At 37.6% G+C, this 25,345-nt stretch overlaps 3 protein-coding genes across 8 annotated transcripts in view; 2 read left to right on the top strand and 1 right to left on the bottom strand.

The window, feature by feature from the left end:
* The window catches only part of RUNDC3B (RUN domain containing 3B), a 50,476-nt gene extending 41,404 nt beyond the window's left edge, over nucleotides 1–9,072 (top strand). For both annotated transcript variants that reach the window (XM_032113080.1, XM_032113089.1), the window contains 3 exons: nucleotides 5,045–5,191; nucleotides 5,560–5,675; nucleotides 6,697–9,072. In XM_032113080.1, coding sequence (XP_031968971.1) covers nucleotides 5,045–5,191; nucleotides 5,560–5,675; nucleotides 6,697–6,842 — 409 coding nt within the window. In that variant the 3' untranslated portion in view covers nucleotides 6,843–9,072. The remainder of the gene's footprint in view (nucleotides 1–5,044; nucleotides 5,192–5,559; nucleotides 5,676–6,696) is intronic.
* Nucleotides 9,073–10,134: 1,062 nt separating this feature from the next.
* Nucleotides 10,135–25,009, bottom strand: SLC25A40 (solute carrier family 25 member 40). Its single transcript, XM_032113069.1, is given in 11 exon segments — nucleotides 10,135–10,748; nucleotides 12,320–12,400; nucleotides 13,953–14,034; nucleotides 14,361–14,470; nucleotides 16,149–16,322; nucleotides 17,580–17,704; nucleotides 19,338–19,405; nucleotides 19,940–20,046; nucleotides 21,158–21,217; nucleotides 23,297–23,415; nucleotides 24,340–25,009. Coding segments are annotated over 11 exon segments (1,680 nt in total). The 5' UTR covers nucleotides 24,978–25,009; the 3' UTR covers nucleotides 10,135–10,632.
* DBF4 (DBF4 zinc finger) overlaps nucleotides 24,618–25,345 on the top strand; it is a 14,865-nt gene continuing 14,137 nt past the window's right edge. For all 5 annotated transcript variants that reach the window (XM_032113045.1, XM_032113062.1, XM_032113037.1 and 2 more), the window contains exon 1: nucleotides 24,618–24,706. In XM_032113045.1, the coding sequence (XP_031968936.1) occupies nucleotides 24,661–24,706 (46 nt within the window). In that variant the 5' untranslated portion in view covers nucleotides 24,618–24,660. The remainder of the gene's footprint in view (nucleotides 24,707–25,345) is intronic.

Raw genomic sequence — 25,345 nt, 5'->3', positions numbered from 1 at the left:
AATATAAATGTAAGGGATATATTTGTTCGTTTCTAAAAATGTATTTTAGTATTAAGATTTAGATACATTAAAAATGTATTTTAGTATTAAGATGAGAACATCTTAATACTAAAAAATAAATTTGCCAAACAAATTATTGCAGTAGTATTTTCAATTTGTGTGGAGTTTTTCTTTTTTTTCAGTTATTAAAAATATCCCACCACAATTTAAGTGTCATAAATAGGGTATCCTGGGACAACATGGCAAGACTGTGTATGTTACACTACCCTTATATGTATGCATTATGGAAAAACCTATGCTGTGAAGTAGTACAAGGGATGTTTGGTTATTTTAAAAGAAATGCCCTGGTTTCAGCTGGGATAATTTCCTTCCTAATAGCTGGTACAGTGCTGTTTTTTGGAGTCTGTTTGAAAATAGTGTTGGTAATAGGCTGATGTTTTGCTTGTTGTTGAGTGTTCTTTCTCTGCCTATCTATTCATAATTTCTTTATTTTTATAATGCTTGCAGAACTTGAAACCCTATATGAAGTTATTTTACAGAAGTGTTGGTTGGGGTAAGGACTGCTAAGGGTACAACTGTTTCCTTTCTGCAGGTTATAAAACAGCTACTGCTACTTTTCGCCAGCATGATTATAAAGAGATGGAAATAATTGTAGACACAGAAGGTACCAGTTAGTTGGATGAGAGAGGGGAAGTTCACTGACTCTTCAGAAAATCAAGAATTTTTTCATACCTAGATTAGAGAATGTACCATAAATGGACTTAACCCTCTTACATATTCTTCCTACACTGCACAAAACCTTCTGCACTCTGCAGTCCCACTGTGTTAATCCAGGATACCCTATTCAGCCGTATCTCACACACTGCTGGTCTTTCATCAAAAAAGTCATACAATCTCTTACTAAGATCCACTGTATTCACCATGTACCAACTGCCTTCCTGAGATTATTACTTTTAGCCACTGTTTTTATGTTCTTTTCCAGACTGATGAAAAATTAACAGGAGTTAACAGCTTGGTGTATATGCTTGTTTTCACTCAGATTTAATAGTATTTCCTTGGTTTTTAGCTTCTCTTTAGTAAATCCTATTGTCTCTCTTAGCCTCTTTTCTTTTTGGAGTGTCCCTGCTTTTACTCCTATATTAAACAGCTTAACATACTGTCCACATACTTACCTTGCATCATCCTTAAATCCTCACATATACAAAACCAATAGAACCATATTTCATTGAACTTTATTTAAAAGTAGAACTACATACTCATTGCACTCCTGGTGATGAGGAAAAGTCCTGCTTCAAACCCTGCAGCATCTCTGCCCGGAGCTGGCCAGCACTGGTTACACTGTTTGCATTCTGGGGAACGGTGCACTGGTGTAGAAATTCAATATGCCTTAGATAAAATAGGTTGTTGTCCTTTGAGAGCTTTTAACCTCTAGAAAGTGTTTCTCTTCTCTGAACAAGAACAGGACAGCAATAGATAGTCTTGCACAGCTTTTTTTCACATTGAGTTTTGAAATTTGTATTTGCTTTTTTCCTTAAAACTTGATCATGTTTTCTTCCTTTTAAACTTTTTCTAAAGTAAATGCTTTTGTATCCACCTCTTTTGCTGTTTTTGAATATTTGTAGCAGGATCATCTTGGTGATTAAGAGTGTTAGGATTCTGTATGCTGGGTAGACATGGTGTTTAGGGACATGGTTTAGTGGTGGACTTGGCAGTGGCAGGTTTATGGTTGGACTCAATGATCTTAAAGGTCTCTTCCAACCTAAATGCTTTCATGTTTCTGTGCAGTTTAATACTTCGACTCTTCCAATAAGTCTGGTTAAACAAAGGCAGTAGCAGTTTTTGTGTATCAAGAGAATTGCTCTCTGGAGGTAATGCCTTTATAATGACTCTCTGCTGCAGTGGAATCTTATGACACTTGGAAAAATGTCTGCAGAAGAGGAAAGAGCTAAATAATCTACAAAGCTGATAAAATAGGTGGTAACTAATAGCATCGGGTGTAAATATTTTGTCTAACTTTCTATCGTCTATACTACTGGTTTATATATATTTGATACAGCGTTTGGACTGACTTTATAGTTTCAAATCTATTTTTACATATTTTTAAAGATTCAAAATAAAAATCTTAAGGGGAGAATAGTTAGTTCTGTATCCTACTTGATGCCTGGTTTTCTTCCTGAGCATGCTGGAGTGGTTTAAAAAGTGATCTACCAAAACTATCTTTAAATGTTATGTTAAAATCCCTGGAGAAGTTTGGCGAGGCTTTGCTTCAGAATTTCTTTGTTCACACAGAAAGGGTGAAATTTCAGGTTAATATGGTATAAAGATTTGTGGAATATAGAAATATTAGATATATTTAATATAGAAACCAATGTCAAATGCAAAAATGCCACTATTAGTAACTTGTCTGTAGATGTGTGTCTGTGATAGCCTACAGGGGTTGTCCAAATGGAAATTTGCATATACGTGCTACCTGTGTGGATTTGCATTTAGGCACTGTGGGCATAGTTGTTCATATAAACTGTGTCCTGTTATGAAACTTCTGTGAAAACATTCAAGATGTCCTTCTGAATGAGGAGGTGATGTAATGTACCTGGCAAACCTTGTAAGAACTTGCTATCTCACTGTTTCAGTTTCCTCAAATCAACAGACCTGTAACAGCCCTGTGTAATGCTCAATGTTCCCCATGGGATTAAGGTTATTACATGGGGAAGTGAATACAATACAAGATATTTGAAATTATTGAGAGCTTTGAGTTACCAAAGTGGTTATTCCTGTAGATCTCTTAGAGAGGAGGGTGAGGGGGTGGATTCCTGGGTAGAAAAGTTGATTGTTTACTTGTATGAATGCTGAGGGAATTAGTAATCTTGAGAGAAGTTTCTTGAAACTAGTTTTAATCACGGTGGTGCTTCATCCCCTTCTTGTACAGTAAAACTCTGAATCTCCTCTGTCAACCTCAGCTGCTAAAAATTCCTTACTGAGCTTACTACTGTCCTACTTTGTTTTGTGGGAAATTTTGGCTCTTTGAGCACTGTTATGTGCCCTTACAGAGGTTCCTGTCTAAGCAGTTCAGATACCACCAGAATAAAAACTGCATTGTAAAAATAGACCTGTTGACAATGTTACTGGAAAATTCATGTAAATGTATGTGTGCCATGAATAGTTACTGAATTTGCTGTGCAGTTTGGCATTTTGGATAGCAATATGGCATTTGGCTTTGAACTTCTGAGTACATTTGGTATGGAGATGAGTAAATTAGCTTTTGCTTCAGGCCAGAGATAGTCAAACTCATTGTAGAGCAACATTTTACTACTGTCTAGTACTTTGTGGATTGGAGAACTTAGAAAACTCAATTACAAAATGATAATACTTTTATTTCTAGTTATTCTACAGCAGTATAAGGGCAAATCAAAGGTTGCCTTGTACTATTGGAAAAAGGCTGGTCCTGTGTTGGAGCCTAAAGAACTACGTACTTTCCTTATTTCTGTATGACTTTTGATGATTTCCAGTACTGGCGTATTAGCTTCCTAATTTCCAGAATTTTAGAGAACTGGTTTGCTTCATTGGGAATACAAGGCAAAACTAATTTGAGCATTTAAGATACTCAGTTTACAGTTTTTCTATCAGTTATAGACATAAGTTACTAGAAACTGTAAGGTGATAGAAAACAGAATAACTATGTGTTACATTTTGCCTGAAAGCATACAGTGGAATTAACATGTCTGGTTTTTAGTTCATTCTGCAAAAGTATTGAAGGGGGAATGAGAGGGTGCTCAAAAAAATTTTTTTTGCAAAAAAATTGGTGGTGAGGGAAGCATATCACATTCCCATAGTGGGCTTGCAAAATACTGGGTTGTTAATTACCATTATGCTGGCAGATAGAACCTTTTAAATGCAGTTGCTCTTCTTTATTGCTTTTGTAGAAGGATTCAAATTTTAACTTTTTTTTGGTTCATAAATATGCCTCAATGCATTTCTAAGTTGCTTCCCCTAGGAAAAATGAACAGTTTAAGATGCTTTGTGGAAATTGCAGTCTGTTGGTCACTTGAAGTAGAACATCTGGATGGTCACTAGTGGTGTTCCCCTAGGCTCAGTTTTGGAGTCAGACCTGTTTAACATCTTTGTTGATGATCTGGACATAGAAATTGAGATCACCCTCAGTAAATTTGCAGATAGCACCAAGTTGGGTGGGAGTGTTGATCTGCAGGAGGGTAGGAAGGCTCTGCATAGAGATCTGGACAGACTTGATCAGTGGGCTGAAGACAACTGCAAAAGGTTCAAGAAGGTGAAGTGCCAGGTCCTGCCCTTAGGTGACAACAACCCCCTGCAGTGCTGCAGGCTGGGGGAGATGGGGCTTGACAGCTGTTTGGGGGTGCTGGCTGACAGATGGTAAACATGAGCCAGGAGTGTGCCCAGGTGGCCAAGGTAGCCAATGGCATCTTGGCCTGTATCAAGAATAGTGTTGATCACCCTGTACTCTGCACAGGTGAGGCTGCACCTCAAGTACTGTGTTCAGTTTTGGGCCCCTCACTCCAAAAAGGACATTGAAATGCTGGAGTGTGTCCAGAGAAGGGCAGCAAGGCTCATGAAGGGTCTAGAAACCACATTCTGGGGGAGCTGAGCGTGTTTAGTCTGGAGGAGGCTCAGTAGGGACCTCATCGCTCTCTACAAGTACCCGAAAGTTTGTAATGAGTGGTGGTCAGTCTCTTCTGCTGTGCCTGCAGTGACAGGACCCAAAGAAATGGCCTTAAGATGAGACAGGGGAGATTCAGATTAGATAGTAGAAAATTTTTTTCACTGTTCAGGTGATCAGGCATTGGAATAGGTTGCCCAGGGAGGTAATGGAGTCACCATTCCTGGAGGTGTTTAAGAGGATTTGGGTCTGGCACTGGGTGATGTGGTTTAGGAGTTACAATGGCCGTGCTGGGTGATGGTTGGACTGGATTATCTTGAAGGTCTCTTCCAACCACAGTGATTCTGTGATCATCTATGTCCTGGTTTTCCTTTATCTTAATTGCATTTAATAGACTCTTTTTTGTATTCACAGAACTGTGCTAAAGAATAATGACTTGAGGTCAAGACAAGAATTAACTACTCACCTCACCAATCAGTGGCCTTCCCCAGGAGCTCTGGATGTCAATGCTGTTGCCTTGGACACTCTACTCTATAGAAAGCACAATCAACAATGGGATGAGTAAGTTTAATATTTATTTTGATTCCCCCTTACAGGAACAGGGAGATGAAAATGATGTATTTCCCTCAGCATACTTTGGAACATATCCTATTGGAGTCACTTGTTACAATGTACAAGGATCAGCTGGTAATTAAAATCAGTTTCTCTTGCTTACCATAAAAATTTTCTTCCTTCGGATTAATTTTAAAAAAGGGCAGAACAAGAAATCGTTGCTTTAGGAAAGAACTGGCTTAGGAGATAAACAAAAATAGTGCTTAAGAGAAGAAAGATTAACTGCATAGGTTTTTAAAGAAAACTTTTTAAGGAGAGTTGAAGATAACTTGTTATAGCTTTAAATGTGTTGCTATCAAATATTACTTGCTTTGCAGGAAAAGTTTTCAAAGTCTGGACCAACTTTCAGCAGAAGTTAGTCTTTCTCAATCCTCTCTGGATCCAGGTCACTCACAAGATGGGAAGCAAGATGGAATTAATTTGTTAAATGAAGGTACGGAGCCAGTCTAATGTCTTCCTTTAATTTTGTTCTTCATAGCTCTGAACTTCAGTCCCTGTGAGACGAATTTTCAGTGTGAAGAAAATATGCATTGAAAAACATGATTTTCATCATGTTATATGACTTGTTTCACTTTCCCTAAGGACTTTGATTTGAAGAAGTTTGGATTTATGACGATACCCACCCCACTCCTCTGTATTTAAAGCTAAACTTCAAATATGTTGCACATCTCTTCCTTCTCCATCACAGAACCAGTCAGCTCTACTACAAGGAGGATCTTCTGAGAGCTTTCTGCTATAACAAACTCTATGTTTGTTTTTTTGTTTGTTTTAAAAGAATGATTAAAGGCACTGGATTTGCAACTACCACTGTCATTCTTACATCTGGCATCTAGCATTTATATGTGGAGATGCAGCCTGACAGTGTTTCCATTAAATAGAGAGAGGAACGTGATATGAACTGTGTATATAAATGTAATGTAAGCACATAGCCCCTTTCAAACCTGTATGCTTAGCAAAGCTTAGCTGCTCCATCTTGTGGGCAATTGTGAAAAGCAGGAAAATGTTGGAAGATTTGTGAAATAGTAGTATTTTGGGTATAGAATATAAATTATTATAAAAGAATCCTTTTTGTATCTCATCAATTCTAAGCTTTAAATAGATTTGCCAATACAGAACCTTAGTGTTACAGAATAGGTAAAATTCCTTTTTTTTTTTAAATATCAAGGATGAAGAATTTTGAGGTTGTTTTTTTAATTGTAAGCAGTATTAAAATCTAATTTAATTCAAGACTGATTTCAGCCCAGCCTGTAGGGATCTCTGTACCACCTGGATAGGGAAGGTGTGGTGTCAGTTGTGTCTTCCCAATCATATTTATGAAACATGCCTGTGCTGAAGCATAGTATGGAATTCGTAGTAGTGTAGATTAAACAGCTTTTTCTGTTCTCTCATTTTTTTGTGGTCAACTAATCTTGTGCTGCAAAAATTATTAGCTTAATTCTTATTTTTCTTAACAGGAAAGGAAGACACTCCATCATTGCTTGGTCTTTGTGGCTCTCTTACATCAGTAGCAAGCTATAAGTCTCTCACAAGTCTGAAATCAAGTGAATACCTTGCAAGTCCCACGACAGAAATGACAAGTCCAGGCTTAACACCATCTTGAGATACACACAAGGAAGAGCTTTGTGTTGTATGCATTTGATTTATGTTCTATAAAAAAACTTGCAGTGAAGACTGCTAGTTCTGAGTTAAATAATAAGCTGCTTTATTTATTCTTTTCATGATTACCTTTATAATTCACTAATTTGGTCATTTTTCATTTGCTTCTTCTTTCCCCCAGAGGACTTTTCAGATTTTCTATTTTGGTCTGGAATTATTTAAATCTCTTGGTCAGGTACAGAATGTATAATCTGATGTTTATTACTGATTTTTAAAATGAAACAGTTGGAAATCAGTCCTATACTTAAATGCCATCAGCTTTGTTTCTCCTTGCACTAGCCTGGACCTGCTCTAGCCACTGTACTCTGCAGTGCTTTAAATATTTATCAGCTCCTGGAGAACAGACAGGGAATCCTTAACACCAGTCTTTGTAGGCAAATAAATACCTAAAAATCCAGCTTTTCATCTGTGTACGTTGCGTAGGACCTCAAATAGCATATTTAACCTATCAACAGTGTTTCTCAAATTGACTCAGTCTTAGGTTTTGCATTCCTGTTAAGATCATGGCACTTAGGAGATGTCCCAGTCACACTGAAGAATCACACTGAAACACAAACTCTTGAAGCTGCATGTGAATAACAAATGTAACTTGATCATATAAATCAAGCATAAATAGTGATTCGTTAATGGTGAGCAAACTCACTAAATGCTTTTAAGTGGCCTGGGCTACAGATAATCTTAACATCATACAAGAAATTTCCTGCTGAAAAGATGGGGGCTCTGGATGATGGGGGTAAGCATCTTGTAAAGTTTAGATTCTGTGTTTATTGGCAAGATCCGAAGGAGGGTGAAAAAGGGGAAACAATGTAATGACTGTAGTTGTGTGTTAAAGACTTTTCTCATCCCTGTAGGAGTGCAATAGGTATTCTTTTTGCTTAGGTAATACAGCAGAACTCTAAGTCAGTTTTCTCAAATTACTTGCCACTGATTTAAATTACTGATAGGAGGAAAAAAAAAAGGGAGTAATTTTTTAAATGTAACTAACTTTCCAGATTACCCTACAGTTTCAAAGTTTGCAAAATAATTTTTGAATTGCAAACTATATTCTTAATTCTTTGTAAGATACAATGGATCCTTTATCTATGAATTTTCCTAATCAAGGTAATGCTTATCAGTATGATTAGTAACTTTTTAAACAAAAGTAAAATGCATGTAAGTACGTTGTATTTATAAGTGCTAGGGAAAATGCTTTTTTGTGCCAAAGAAGTTTCATAAATTGTTTACATGAGTAGCTGCAATACAAGACAGATTTTTAATTATTGCTTACTCCTCGGTGTTTACAGTATGTCATTACACTCTGTTGGTTTGGTTGATTTACCTCTTGTGATGGTACCTTGGCACAACTACTTTAAACTGGTCATCATAGGGTGGGCTTGAAAGAGGATTCATTCTTACCTTTACTGAAACTACAAGAAATATTTAGTCTTTTTAAGTATGAGGCTATGCATTTCTGGAACTCAAGGTACTGTTGGATTTAGGTGGAGGATAAAAATCAATCTCAACTCTTTAGTCCATGCTGCTGGAGGTCACTATATCCATGGCAGGGTACACAACCACTGATGCTATTTTAATACAGAATTTTAAAGCAGTTTAACAAAACCACCAGGTCTTTCAAGCCCTCAATATCCACCCAGTTAATTTCTCTGTAATAAACTCTGACCATTAAATCTTTTCGTACACCGCCAGAATGTCCATTACTTCATGGAACTTTTTTTGTTATCGCATTAAGCACCTGTCTCTTGAGTAACATTATTAAATATAAATTTGTAAACTAGAGATGCATTTTTACTACAAATAAAATGAGGGAATCCAGATTCCACAAGTTAACATTCTGCATCAATGTACAGTGATTTAATCGGTCTTGCTTACTGTTAAACACTTGTCACACCACATCAGTGTTTTGGAGGGGGCAGTAATCATGATCTTCAGTCATGTTCACTGATGGCTCTTTTCTTAGAGCTACATGTGTCTTTTAGCTGAAGTCTTTTATGTAGTCTGACACGTGTTTCTGGGTGTCATTTTGTGCATGGGCAATCAGTCGTGCATCTTTCTCAGTTCTAAACATTAATAATTTTTAAAAAAAGAATTTTAAACTGCCAAAACTGTATGTTTTGTTGCCTTGATGTTCCATAAATGTTGCATGTAAATTAAAAATTTTGTATCATCATCAGTTACACGCTGTTGTCTCTGTTTTAATCACACAGGATAAAAGAAGACCGTCAATTACAATATTACTGAGTTTATAGAAAATACTTTTCTTGCACAATGGGGAGACTGGTTTTCTTGCTCTGTAGCATTCAGTGTCATACAATGTCTGATGCTACTATTTTCTTTTAGGCCTTATTTTGTAAATTTACATTCAAAAGTCACAGTGGAAGAACAGCGTTAAGCATCTCCGCTGCCTCTGGCAGCACCTCTTGCCAGCACCATGGTATCTAACATGGTAGCTAATGTCTTTACAAGAAGAGCATTTTTCAGTGTGTGAGGAATTTACACCATGGACTGAACTCCATTTCTTGGGTAAAGCACACCCAAATGTCAGTGTCTTAATGGTATGACTACTGAGTTGCTTTTGTATCAGCACACCCCTCATAAAAATACACAAAAGATAGAATTCAACAACTGTATTGAAAACGCATGAAAGGAGGGAGGTAGTGAGGGTAGTTAAAAAATGATTTAAAAATCATACAGAGGCAGCTCTGATTTAGTAATTTGAGTGCCTACAGGCAAGTGCAGAGCGGCAGCTGTTCCTACCAGGAGTGCAGCACGCTGAGGCAGAGGGGGGCTGTGCCTATGGCAGCAACCTCAACATGCTCTTCCCTTCAGAGGGACACAGGGCGGAGTCAAACTGCCATGGAACCACCTCTCTTTATGCCAGCAAACTTGGCCTTCCAAGACAGGTGATCCCACATGAAGTGTGCATGGCCTGGCCCTGCCCTGGAGCGCCGTGACAGTGGCAGCTTCCACCTCCCAGAAACATGCGAGGGAGTGTTCCTGCAGAGCACCCATACGGGCCTTTGGCTCCAATGTCCATGTGTGCTTTAATTTCTTCAAGTATTACCTTAACCAAAAAGCCCCTGGTGTCCCTATCAGTGTATTCCCCATGCTCTCTCTGTGTCTAATGAGCTTAAGTATTTTTCCAGTTTTACAGAATTTTTCATTTAAAATAAACCCAAGAAGCTTTTATAATATGCACTTATACAAAATACAGAGCTGCAAACAACAAACGTACAGAATGAAACATACCAAGCAGCAAGAATTAATATTTATTGAATTTACCCTGTATCAACCTCCTTACTGAGAAATAAATACATCTTACAACTGGAAACCCAGAACATTTTTAAACATCATTTTAAAAACCAACAAAAATGTTAAATCATGACTGAAAATTTAACACAGGGGAAGTCATTATTCTTCATTGCTATGTCCAGCCTCAATTTTTTTTCTTCTCCTCCTTTCTTTTTTCTTTCGTTCTTCCTTCCTTTCTTTTTTCTCTCTAGCTGCAAGAGAAGTCACAAAATCTTCAATGATAGTTTAAGGGTGATATGTATTTTCTTAGTCTTAATAAAAAGAGTGAATTAATCCTTTGTGAAACAGTTAAAAATGAAGCTTTATTTAGTTACCAAATATAAGGGTAGAAATTCACTGGGAATCCTAAAAAACATCTTCACAGATTTAAATTTGGCACAACTTCCATCATATGCTTTGACTCCATACAATTGGATGAAGGAGAATTAAGGATGTTGATTCGTTTTTTCATTCAAATGAGAAAAGAAACACTTTCCATATTCGTATGTGCTGATCATTATGGCACAAGCAGGAGCAACTTTAATCAGACGTGGAATAATACCTGCCCAGAAGAGAAAGGGAAGTATTCACTATTATTTGTTTTCAGACCCAAGTGCTGCAGTACAATTAGTTGATCACAATATATTGATACCATAGTGTATCAGTTTAGAACTGCCCACATACCTCAAAACACTGAATTTACTGGTTGTGGTATTACCAGTGTAATAACCTTATGCCCTCACCTCTGACATCTTGTGTGGTCTGCCTGCCCCAAGTCCACTGTTTCTCTGTCCCTTCCGACTCCATGGAGCTGGAGCACCTGGACCTGCAGAGCTCCTGTGCTCCAGCACAGAAGAGGTGCCATCTACTCAAATGAAGACTCCTGGTCACATGTATAAATAATAGAATTTAAGTGTTAAATGTCTCCCATTACAGTCAACTGTGATCCTGTCAGCAGAGGTTAGAAAGTAATTCAGTTTAGAGGAAGGGAAATAAGGCTGCATCCCCCTTGTCTGCACACAGCCAGCCCTCTACTTCCACTTGAAATGCAAAGACATCTGCAGAGAGTCAGCGCAGGTGACACACGACCTATGGAAAACTTGTGTTGCTTTGGAACAGCAGCAAGAAGCCAGGCAGACCAACTCCAGTCACCTCAGCTACGTGTGGCCAACAGTACTGAGCTAGTGGCTGATCAAGAGAGTATCTCTAAATTCTGCTACCCATCTGTCAAGACCTCAGTGTAAGTGTTCTAATCTATTAACTGAATTCAGTATCAGTAATACTGATCTGTTGTGGTGTCTTGACTTCTGTTAGCATCAGTGCTCTGAAATATGCAAATCCTGTTACCCAGCTACACCATCACTGTACAGTGGGTAAAGCAGTTTAACCTCTTCCAGCAAACACAAGTCTTGCAAGGCTTAACCAACTGCAGCCATCCACACGAGGGCCCCCAATGAACCCGTGCAGTGTGGTGAAGACTGGTAAGTATCCTGGGTTTGGAATATCTCTTGCAGATGGTCATATAAGTATGAACTTCTATAGGCTTTTATCTCAATATCATTTTAATCTCAATGTCTTGTCATTTCCTCCTCAGGCTGCCAGAGTCATGCAGGAGAGGTCCGGTGTTTTCCCTTGTCTTCCTCTGATCACCAACATACCTATAGAAGCTTTTCCTTGACATCCCTGGCCAGATTTATTTATTCCCTAACCTGATCCCTGTCTGCTTGGACCATTTCTCTGTGACAGGTTACCTGTCCTTGCTTCCACCCTCTGCCAGCTTCCTTATTGTGTTTGAGTTTGTCCAGGAGCTCTTCCTCCAGACAGGCCTCCTTAAGTTTTCACCTGACTTTCTCTTTGCTGGGATACATTGTTCCTGAGCCTGGAGGAGGTGATTCTTGAATGTTAACCAGCTTGTTCGAGCCCCTCTTCCCTCCAGAGCTTTATCCCATGGTACTCTACCAAGAGGATTCCTGGAGAGCCCAAGGTCTGCATGTCTGTTGCTTTATGTATGCAAACTATTGCATAACTGACAGTGTTCACAGAAATGGAAATATTATATAATTTATGGATGTTAACATCTATAATTAAGAACTCTCTAGTCTGAATTTTTTTTAGAGATAGGAAAAAATTTACCAGCATATAATCCAGTAATCCCATTTCTAGCGAGAATTTTCCTCATAACTGCCCAGGTCGATGTACTGTCCCTTTGTGGAACTCAATACAGTACAAGATGACAGTGAATTAGGCAATCCATACAATGCCACAGAATAGTATTTTTAGAAATCAGAGACAGCCACAGATGTAATTGTTAGGCTTAACTCCTTTTTTGTTTATTTTATCCATCTTATTTATACAGTATATTAAAATAATACAGTATGCAAATACACAAGTTGAAACAGCATGACATGGAAAAGACCGTAGTAACACCTAGAGTGAGATATATGAACAGCTACAATAGTCCTCCCTAGATTGCTGATACAGTTGAAAAAAGTCAAAGCTGTTTTATAGAATACATTCATCAAGAATATCCCACAGCACTTGGAAGGTGGGATTAAAATAAAATATTTTTGCAGTCACAGAGGGTCAAAATGTAGATGCGTAGTCAGTGCTCAACTCTAGCAGTAACTGGATTTGGAAAGAATTAAACTGGTACAAATTAAAGATTACCATAATAAAATTTTAAATATGTATATTAATCTGGTTAATATTAACCTAATAAATACATGGCAGACGTGTTTCAAAGTGGTGTTAGTAAGGAATTCTTACATTCATCAGCACAGGAAAAGAATTGAAACACAGTAACTATTTATATTTAAAGCTCTTTTTATATTTGTTCTGCAATCAAATATTAATACATTTTTTCAAGAATTACACTAGGAAAAAAAAAAATTACCTGAGAGAATGAAACCTCATGCCAAAAAGTGATCACTTATTTTCTAAGCAGAAACTGTTTGGATACTCAGCCTTTTTAATGGTGTGTATTCTTAAAGCCATGATATAATATTTATTTAAGTTAATGAAAGTCCTTCACTGGTCCACATTCCAAGCAATGGAAAAAAAAAGGTATTATATAGGACTTCAACTTGTATAAAACAGAGTCAGCTCTACTGACCAGAACAAAACAGAAACTTCCTCTTTTATCTTTTGAGGATGTTGGGACATTCATTAATATGCCCTCAAAAATATTTTTTTAAAATCACATGAAAAGAAGGTAAAAAATACACAACCTGAGCACAATACTTTCTCTTTCTAGTCTGCAGGAGCAAGTGACAGTAAATGTTTTTTTGAAGACTTTTCCACTAGATCACTGTTTACCTGAATGTTTGCTAAGAAGTTAATTTTTGGCCTATTTAAATATAACTTATTTCAATCATAGAATAGTTTGGGTTCAAAGGGACCTTTACTGGTCATCTAATCCAACCTCCCTGCAATAAGCAGGGACATCTCAAATTTGCAATTGGTCTGCCTAAATGTAATAGCTTTGGATTTCTTTTCTTTCCATTTTATACCACCTTATTAAGCTAAATTGTACTGAACTTACACCTTTTCCCTCTTCCATGCCATTAATGAAATATGCTACTCTCCTAGGAGATAAAAAAATTTCACTTGATACAATTTGGAGAAGAAAAAATGCCTGAGTAATAAAATGTTTACATATACTTTGGAAGTGACAAATATTTAAAATTCCTACCAAAAGGCATACCCAAACACTAAGTTTTATTTTTTGAAACACTATAGGGTTTTTTTATTCTTACCAGCAACTTACTTTTTAAGGTCTCACTCTCCCAAAGTTGTGTCTGCCTATGTGTTTTCATTACATCAAATGGCTGAGTTATGACAGCTGCAATCTATCAGGAAATCAGTTTTAATGTTAGTGCACAAACAATTAAATTTTAGGGTTAAAATTTTTAAATTTTTAAATTAAAGTGCACACATGATTTAAAACTAGATTTGATATTCCAAGCACATGATATTTTTAAGTCTTTTATGTCAGAACACTGTAGTTTATTTGGATTTATTTAGTCAGGTTGAATGCCACACCACAGGTGTTTAAAGTACAAGTACCCCAAAATACACAATATTTCTGAAAGAATCATCTAAAATCATACTTCTTTTAAATAGTTTATTAGTTCTAATAATAAAGAGTAGTACTAGAAATGAAATTATTACTTACAGAGCCAGATGCTGCTCCTGAAGTAAAAGAAATAAAAAATGTAGGTTCATTTGCACCAACTTCCTTGCACATCATCTTCTTGAAACGTTCATAATTATACCAATACAATGCTATGATGACAAATAAACTTGCATTACCACAGATTTGTATGTCAAATAGAAAAATTCTTATATCAAGTCCAGATGTAAGAATTCTACTGTGTCAAAAGAAGCAAACAGAAACAAGAGCTGAGAGCATAAGTGTTCTATGTGATAACCCATGGACAGGTTGCCCTGTTCCCCTTGTTCTCCATATCCCAAATTTCTTCATATGATACAAATTAGCCTAGTCATTTTGTCATTCCCTCATGTAACCCCTACCTTAATACAATCTAACCCAAGCACTATAAAGCTCATGTTCAATTTAACATCAATCAAAATGTAGGCTTTTAATTACTCTCTATGTTTTCAGGCACATTTCACGTTTCATGGATCTCACTAATTCTATAAAAACACACTTCATACAAAATTAAATGTTGCTCAGGACTGCCTCATACTTTTCTGAGGCACAGTATTAAATTTCATTCTGAGAGAACCAAAAAATATGATTTTGCTCTCTGGAATTATTCATAGGGGAATGCCTCTGTGGGGACTGTCAAAGGCAAGTCCAGCAAACAACTTTTAGGAATAACATCTGTTTCTGTGACCGTCTGCTGAACTAAACTGCACAATATAATATTTTCCGCTTTCTAACTAAAACTCCAAACTATATACTACTGGGCTGAATTACAGAGTAGCCTCAAGGCAGTTGATTGACTAAATACTGCAAATGACAGCTCCATATCCATAGCCTCATTCAGCACTGACTTCTGGAGTTTGTGCCAGCAGAAAAATTTCACAGCATTTTCTTGCCATGAAGACACAGCACACATGCCTAGCCTCCAACATTTTGCAAAAGTAAAAGTAGGCAGTATCTCAGAAGGCATTCTCAGGATTTGAGGAAAACCTACTATTGAAATGTACAGAGAGAGCAGGTCAAATACTTCAAGGGTTCTCTGACTCCAGAAACAGGTTTGGATAAGAATTTTTCCAAGAATACGTTTGAAGAATTTTTCTGGGCCAACATAAAGTGTTCAAAGATGTTATTCCTGGTACTACCCCAGTGACAGAAACTGCTTCAATGACAATTGATGGCTGATGATCCAAAAATGCTCTGACAGAAACAGGCCTTAAAGGGACAGGGGCTTTCAGGTCCTTTAGCACTCTCCGCTGTAACATCTGTCCCAGTGATCTTAAGGGATCGCCCTAGGACTAGCTATGCTTTGAATCAGACTTGTCTTCTTCTAGGTTTTCAGCTTTACAGCTTTGCTAAAGAGCCTTTTGGAGCAGTTATACAAACTATTCCATCTTGATTTAAAAAAAAATCTTGAAGACCCTACTGTGTCACTCTCGTACATTTTCAAAATTATGTAACAGCATGTTTATCAGAAAATAGCCACTATTCCTATCACAGAGAAAATTTCCAACTGAAAGACTGAAAGTCTTCAAAAACAAAGTCACTGTGTAAGCTAAAGATGAGAAGAAAGAGTCTAACTACAGAGAAAGGGAATGTAACCATGAACCCTATCTGGTATTCACAAACAAAATGGGGTGAAAAAAATCACATCCTCAGAGAATTTATAAATAAAAACACTCAAAAGAGAAAAAGTAAATCTCAGTCATTCCTAAAGCTAACCATTAAAATTACCTAAAAGCACAGAAAAAGAATATAAAAACATAAGCAAAAACCTGCACAGAAAATAAACCCTACCTGAGAAAGGTACATCTCTCAGAACAGTAGAAGTCCAGCCCCCCCACAGAGACAACCATCCATCTGCAGCCACTTTGGTGCTGACACACAGGTACAGCTGCTTGTAGGACAGCTTGTGATACTGCATTCGAGTTCTGATCAGCTCCAGGGGACTCACCACAGTAGCAGAACTGACTGCAAAGGAGAGAAGCATGGCTTTAAAAAAAAAAAAAAAAAAAAAAAATCAGTATTTAATAGTACAATTTCTTGAACATTCAAGTCATGTCTCACCTTACTTTATACATCTGGTTCTTTTCAACTCTTCCATTTTCCTTGAACTAATTCCCAAAAGAAATTTCCTTTCCAGATAAAAAAACCATACCTATTCACAGTACCTACACTTTATTGTTTAGGGGTTTTTTTCATTGCTAGCACATTGTAATCAATGCAACATGTTGAGAATCCTCATTTTCAGATTTAACACATAAATAGGCTGAAAATTTCAAGTACTTATACTCATTAATTTTCATTAGTTGCCATTTTAAACTGTAATTAAAGAAAGCGATCTTGATGTTTAAGGCTTTTTTTTTTGTTAAGGACAAGAATTGTGGTTACAGATTTAAGCTTTTATTGATTTCTAAGCATCTTTGCCATTCCTATTTTAAACTGTCAAGAATGATTAGTAGGCAATCTGTATCTGATAAAGTATCTCCTGCAGCTTGCACAAGTCAGTGAATCATCATTCAGTAACAAGCTACCACCACACATCTAACGGACATTAAAAATTTTACTAGATCTAAGAATTCTTCTTCCGTTGCTGGGAAAAGGTTTTACATGTGAATTTAAAATCTGGAACAGCCTAATAAGAAAAATGTGCTAAACCACCACAAAATAACAATTCTTTTTCCACTAGTCTTCCAGTGCCCCCATGGCTGTCACAGGTAGAACATGGAGCTGCATCATGAGACCCTTCTAAGAAAGCCCTAAAATATATTATCTGAGTTAATTCTACAAAAATAGACGAGGAAAAGGATAAACAAAAGCAAGAAAAAATACGAATTCCATCCACATCATACAGCAGTAAAACCTGTACAAGTCCAATTTTCACCTTCCTTATAAATTACCTATGTACCTTCCATTATAGAAAATAACATTTATTATTAGATTCACGGCAGAACAGACTTAAATTAACCTTTCCTTGGTAGACGTCTAGAAATACAAAATTTTGAACAAATTACATATGTAGTGAAAGTGTTACAGCAAAACCAAGTCTCGTTACCAGGTTAGAGGGTTTTGTTGCCCAAGAAATATCGGGTAATTACAGCATTCCTTCCTATCCCTCATTTAAAGCCACAGCATATTTACTTTAAATAAAAGTCAACAAAACAAACCCAAGAAAACAGCATACAAGTATTATATTCCTGTTTTCTCTTTAAACAGAGGACAACTTACATCTGCTTAAGGAACCTGCAATAACTGGAATGTGCTCATCATGCTTTCCTGGTCTATTTTTCAAAGCTTCACACAGCTGGTCATAGCAGGTAAAGTAGATTGCTGTGGTAGGAACTGCCATTATTCTAAAATATAAGAGAGGAAATTTAAATTAATACAAGGAAAGCAGGAGAATAAAGTCAACTGTCTTGTATGGATATTTTACTTATATTAAAAAAAAAGTTAAATATCCAGCTGTGTGCAATGGATTAATAATAATAAAAAAAAAGCACGAATCCCATGGCTTTAATTCAGTGCTTCTAGTTCAGAGTTTCAAACCCACACATTTCCCAGGTTTTCATTTCATTAGGGAAAACTGTAAGTAAAATGATGGTAGATTATCTCAGTTAAAATTTATTTCATACCAGTTCCAGAGCTATTTTGATATAGAATGGGAAGTGAAAGATCTGAATATGAAGAACCCAAACAAAATATTACAGAAGTACTACTAACCTTAACTTTTATTTATGTTACAATTGGGTATTATGCTCTTGATCTTAATCAACAGCCATGATACTCACTACTTGAGAGACAATGTGGTATGCATAAACAGAAGCTTTTTCCATACCAGCATAGTACAGACTATAGTAACAACAGATAGATTTAATAATCATTCAGTGTAGGGGTTAAAGCACCTCATCTTACTATAAAATGGCAATTACACTTCTGTGTTATGTCTGCACCAATATAGCATGTACCACCATTACCAAGATACACTGAGGACTGTCATGCTTGGAAAACCAACATGCCCTAGTTTAGATATTCTATTAAAAACTGTGTGACACTCTCCAGGAAAGAAGTTAGTTATCTGCTGGAGAACAGTACACATGGTTTGTAAAAACTGTATTAACTGAAACAGTTCAGTCAGGTCCTGAGGGTTTATATTTTGAAATTGCTGCATACTGGAGGGTAAATAACAAAGCTGAGCTCCACCATGCTTCGCTTTTTTTGTGCCTCTACACTGAGCACTGTGTGCAAATCAAAAGCGTACCCAGTGCTTCCCACTGGGCACTTCCCACTTTGTGCCTTACAAGTTTAATATACATCTTAGATTTGACAACTTTCTTGGTTTAGGGAGGAGAACATAATTACAGAGGTCTTAATTTCTATCTGTACCAGGTTAATATGAATAAAAAGATACAACAGTTTGAGGCTGTTAAGCCTAAAGAGAAGACCAGGAGGAGATCTGACTGCAATGTTTAAATATGTCAACTGCTCTTGTAGAGAGAAAATGAATTATCTGTTTTTCCAGATAGAATAAACCCCCAAAGTTCTTTGAAATAAAGAAGATGATTACAAAAAGTAAGTGAGGGTAATGAGGTGCAACACCAAAGTGTCTGGAAACAGCTGTGCTGCTGACAGCAAGTCATTAGTAACAAGACACAACAGCAAGTATGTGTCAAAGTCTGGCATTCTCCAGGGATCAGGTCTGATCCTGTGATTCAATGACGCTATCAAAGGAATGGTTATAGTAGGGAAAAAAAAAAAAAGAATGAGAAGTCTATTGATCCTGCTAAACTACTGAGAATAGATCATAAAATCTGGCAAAAATTGTACTGTCCCTAGACATTTCTGATCAAACTGATTACTCTGTAAATTCAGAATTGACCAAATTTTAAAAGTAACTTAAGAATAAGCATAATAATTTGTCAAAAATAATTAAGTAACTTTTTAAACAGTAACTTACAGCATGTTACCAAAAAAACCCATCCAACTTACAGTGTTGGGGGAAGCCCACTCCACAGTGACTTAATTCCCTCTATTCAAATAATTTTCACAAATGCATCCTAAAAATATAACCAGGCAAAGAGCAATAATTAGGTACAAACTTTTGTAGTTAGTAATATATTTTAGCTGGCAGAACATAAAATTAATGTCTTTAAAAGTATGTTTCTAAAATGGCTTATCATTGTAAGATCCCAATTTTGTAACTGCTTACACAAGCTATCACACTTAATCACACAAATAGTTCCACTGAGCTGAACAGAATAATTTATGTGACTAAAATTAAGAATTTCCTTCCATCTTTAAAAAACCAAAGTAGTAAGTGTTTATCAGTGACTGACAGCCCTACGAATAACTATTTTCAGAACTAATATGGCATTGCAGCAACTTGTAGAAACTTCCCCAAAATAATCCACTAAAATGTTTTTCAATACATAGCAAAGTTTCTAGGCATGAAATATCATCAATCAGCAGTGTAACCACATGAAGACCCTCTCAAATGATAACAGATTCCAGTAGAACCCGAAAAAACCTGAAAACTTCACAGTGTGCTACTTAAAAATGTACTGTTTTATATACATGTAAAATGTTCTTACCCATGTCCCTTTGAAATACCCAGGTTTTTTATACCAGGCTTTGCTTTCCCCATTTTCACAAACACATATACGATCCATAAGGCCATTGGAGTATACAAAACACTTTCCTAATAAAATGGTATATAAGAATATAGTTAATGCTTATAAGATTGTTTTTTATGCAGCAATTTCAAATTGGATATAATGGCAACACAGAGGGGCAAAATAATCTTGGTAAGTCAGTAATGACAAATTAGATCAAAAGAAAGAAGGTAAAATGTACCATTCAGACTGCTAGACTAAATGGAACTGCCTTCACAAGGCTCCAAGAGATATGTTTAGGTTATACTACCATCTGCTGAAAGGTAAAACTAACACAAGACCTGAACATCACTATTGTATGTAACTGTGAACATCTTTCAGACTTTTGAATTTTTATTACGTGACCTCAGCATCCACTTCAAGTGGAGGTATTATATCGTAGACTGGACTGTATTTATACTAGATCATCCCCTCTACTTGTTTTTAATTTCTTCTACATCATGTACTTTCAACCTGTTTGATAAAATATTATTGCCATTACAAAAACATATTTTGAGCTTCACATTTGCAGATTTCTGAAGGCTTTAGAACTTAATAAAATAAGGACAGAAGACACAAGTATTTTTCCTAATTTAATTTGCAAGTGTGACTGCAAATACTCACCTCCACATTCAACATGCAAAACCAGTCATCTTCTTTCCTTTTAAATCTCATTTACTAAGTACAAGTAAATAGTAAGAACCATTAGCACATTTTGAGAGCACAATATCTTCATCTATTTAGAACCCATAAGGCAAGTGACTTGGTAAGACTTCTCCATTTCAAAAATCCCTGGATTCTGGAGGAGATGAACTTTGATATAGCATCATGACCACATAAACACTCTGATGAAATATTTATTAATTTAGTAACAGCTTTTTATTGTTTAACTCAACTCAGTATTAGCTGTACCTTCTGCCATAATGAAAATATTAAGACAGAAAAAAAGCACCTGTTTTAAATGGTATGGATGTATGGGATTTTTTTCTACTGTGTCTGTTTACTATATACTGGTGTGTTGCTTTCCCCCCTCCCCCCCACACTTACACTGGAGAAACAAACTCAAACATTCTGCACAACATTATGAGAACTATCAGCTAAATACAAGAGCAAAAAGCAAACTGTGTCCCCCATTACACTACATATTTCTTTGTTTACCTTTATCGAAGGGATTGCTTTGGGCTTGCAGTCGAGTTTTGATAACATCAAGAGGAGTTACTAAAATGAAACAGAAGTCATTTAGAAACACCCTAGATGTGCTGAAAATGTTGATGCTTACAGATGCCTTATCATGAACTTCCACAATCTTTTTTTGTTTCCAGAGGGGAAAAGAAAAAACTAACAGTTTTTACAATGTTATCAGGCAGAGAGTAAAGGGATGTTAGCAGACAGAGACAATGTTATCAGAGACAAAGGAGAACTACACACCCTGTATGGTTTGCAAGACATCAAATCTATCTTTTCTAATTTACTAACAGTTGCACAGGCATCAAATATTAGAGATACACAAAGCTCATCCAAAAACCACTGTGTCATGTTGCCTGAAATTGCTAAAACTTGTTATATTACGTTCTGCTGCTAACCTTTTATAAGTTGCATACCACAAGGCATATGAAATCAAATTTTGGCCTCCAGGATATAAAATAGGACAGCACTCTTCATGTGTTTGTTCTTTTTCAATAAACTGATCATAATACAACATTCAGAAGAAAAATGTTAAATTTTTGCTGCATGTAGCCAATATCTAAAACGTTGGGGTTCTTGAAAAGTAAATGAAGGTTTAGTGAACATTTCAGTACTTCCACTCCAGCCCTTACAACTATCACAGGCCGAGACATGCTGAACACTGCAGTGGCTGAGCAGCTGGACCACCTTCCTCTGATTATATTGGCTGAGGGCTCAATTCAGTTGCCTGCATACAAGCAGCTGATGCCATCTGAGTCTCTCAGGTATCCAAAATACCTACGGAGTTGACAGAAATGACACAAGACCTACAACCTTACTTACCAAGTGTCAGCTAGAGTCTAAAGTCACTCTGGTCCATGTCTTGCTGAAGACACTCCTATGCACAGGCAATACAGTCACACCTTAGCTCTCTAGTGCTGCCTCTCACTTGACTAACAGGTGGTTGAATATTTGGCTCACACTTCAGTATCTAAATGTAGGGATCTAAATGTGACTCCTGAAGTTCGACTAAATTGCTTAAAATTAAGCATCTAGTAGCATTTCAGCCACTCACACATATTCTAGCTCATTGCAGGCTGGCACTTCAGCCAGGAGCCAGTCTCCTATGCCTCTCTTGACCACCACCACCTGTACTAGAATTGTGAGTATGTACACATAATTGAAATCCATCTCGGGAATCCCACAGGTCTGATGTACAGGGCACATAATGCAGCAGAAAAAAAAAGACTGTGAATTTGACAGGTTTCTGGTAAGATCGTATTTTGTAAACATTTGGAGATTTTGTGGGGGGAAATTGTGCTTAGAAAATTGCACATTTCCCTGCAGCTTAATCCACATTAAAACCAAAGTCACAACCAAAGACTATCTTAAAACAAGAAGTAACAGAAGCACAAAGTATGAGCTAATGAGCTTGGAGAATTCCATGAGACATGAAGTGCTGAATGTAACCAACCAATGCCTCCTTAGGTACACATGGGGAAGGAGGTCCTGAGTGATGTGACTAAACGTGAAGCACAAGATTAATTCCATCTACCATCCAGAAATTTAATAGAGTAACAAAAATGTATCCTTAAAAGCAGTTTTTAGGGAAAGAAAGAAAAAAACCAAACCCAGCAATAAGTCTTTGACAGGGTAAGACATCAGAGCAGAATAAATTATTATTACTAAAGTGGTAACATGAAGGGGATGCCTCACAGGGACCAGCCTTGCAGGAGTTGCATGTTGTACTGAAAAACAGACTTTTATCTAAAATATTTTCTAAGCAGCAGGAAATATGGAAATCAATTTTTATTAATAATTTTGTTTCTTCTCAACAGAAAGAAGAAACTTCTCAACAGAAAGAATGAGTAACTACACCAAATGGAAAAAAAGAAACAGAAATTAAAAGTTAGTCAATATTATTCTTATTTTCAGAAATGGTTAGAGATTATCAGAGACAGAAAAGATTTCAATTAACCGTGCTTTTTAAAAGACAAACTGAGAAAACTATCAAAAAATATCTTTGTTGAACACATTAGTGGAAATATACATAAGCAGACATCATGCTGTCAAACTGAACAGTAATCACTTTGTAAAGATTCTCTCTGTGGCCAGCTTCACAGTTTGCCTTACCGAAAAATGATGTAATTATAGCTCCACAACAAGAGGCTATTGCCTGCTGAACAATGGTTAGTTTTTGTACGCTGATATCGCTCATTTCAGCCATGGCTTTATCCCTGGAGAACAAAAACCTGTTAAGGAACAAAAAAACATATTGTAAAACTATGCTCAAAACTTGCCTAAAAAAGTCAAGGGAAAAATATTTTAAATTTTCATTACTAAGTTATGTAGAAGCAGCAATATTACTTTCTTACTTATATACAAGCATCTCAGTATTTTTTGAGATTATTTGAAAGTACCTGAGCCATATTTGGCAAGTAAGTTTTCTAAAGACAATAAGTCTTCAAAATCCTTCTTACATTAATTACAAAATTTGTATGTTCTTGCAAACCACATTAAATATTTAACACGTATTACCTTTAACTGCAATAAAGTGTTAACAAACATGCAAATAATCCTTACAAAGATAAATTCCCAGCCTGCAGCCCATAAACTGAAGCACTGCAGAATAATTCATGCAGCCCTGCTCTTGCTCCCACCTCTCCTGAAAGAACCCAGAAAGGTCTCCTGGCTGATCCAACAGCCTGCTAGTAATGACTGTGTACATGTTACATGTTCCTCGTGTAACAGACAGGGACCAACTAGTAATAATGCTACTATCAAATGTTAATTGCTTGAACAAATCCTGCTGTACAGCTGCATAGGCATGGTCACAGCAATTTAGGAATGCACTCAGAGTAACTGCAGCCAGCCAGGACAGACGAAGAGAATAAAAATATTTCAGAAAATAGAAACACCAAATAGAGGTGTCTCTCAAAATGCACCACTGTGCATAAGTGCAGCCCTAACTTTGTTAGTGACATTGATCTAAGCTCTTCATGGGCTCCACAAGAATGTTTTGTTATTTTCACTACGTTTCAATTTAGATAGAAAAGATTAAGTTGCACAAACCAACTCTGGCCTCTCAGGTGCTAACAACTGCAACGATGGGTGGGGATATTGTCTGTTTTTCATTTAGCTTAGAAGCGGACCGCTGCCCAGAATTGCGTACACACCCATTTATCAGCAGCACCCGGCTGCGCCCGCCGGAAGCAGAGGTCCCCACGCCTGAAACACAGTCTGTGGTGCGGCGAGGAGGGAAGGGCGCTCCAACCCCGCCTCCCGAGCCAAAGCCCCCAAGCTCCTTCCCCAGGGCCTCCTTCCCCTCCTTCCTTTCCCTTCCCTTGCGCCCGCCCCTCGGCGGGAGGGGCCCGGCCCGCGCGGGCCGTTGGTGAGGGCGCAGGAGCCGCTGCGGCGGAGGCGGGAAGGCGGTCGTGGAGCGGCCGTGCTGATCCGGAGTGCCGGCGGAGCAGAGCACGATGTGACTCCGCGGGAAAATGAAGCCGAGCGCTGCTGAGGCCGCCGACAAAGGAGCGCGTCCCCGTAAGCGGCGGGGGGCTGTGGGCAGCGCGGGGGAGCTGCCGCCGTTCAGGCCTTCCTTCGCAGGTGCCGCCATCCCGGCTGGGGCTGTGAGGCGCCGCAGCCCGCCCGGTGCCGGGTTTGGGCCCGAGCCGACCTTGGGCTGGCGCAGCTGGAAGGGCCTTTGCGTCCCTTGGGGAGTTAAATGTAAAGCGTGTCCCTGGTGTGTGGGGAATCGCCGGGCCGCTGCTGGGCGAGCTGCTCCCCGCGGGCAGCGCTTCTCTGGTATTTGCATGGAGGGCTCCTTAGGCCCAGGATGTGAGAACGCACCCCCTTTGCAAGAGAGACTCTTTGTTGTTATTACAGTCCTACTAATGCGCTCCAAACTTTTAATTATCCCTGAGAAGTTTAATATGCATGCTCCAGTATTAATTCCAGTGTTTAGTGTGTTAATTTTTGAACTCCCCTGGCATGTATGTGCTGAGTATAACACCATATTTGATCCTTGATCATCTACAGAGTTTTTCTTGCATGCTTGCTTAGCACCCATCTTTTCTATTTAGATTCAATATCAGTTACACCAACCTATGCCTCTCCATTTTCTCGTTTATCTTGGTTTTTTTATCTTCCAGATCCTACAAAACTGACTGTTGTTCTTGCCTT

Source organism: Corvus moneduloides, chromosome 1, assembly GCF_009650955.1.
Source record: "Corvus moneduloides isolate bCorMon1 chromosome 1, bCorMon1.pri, whole genome shotgun sequence".
NCBI lineage: Eukaryota > Metazoa > Chordata > Aves > Passeriformes > Corvidae > Corvus > Corvus moneduloides.
This window is presented reverse-complemented; position numbering and strand designations above follow the sequence as displayed.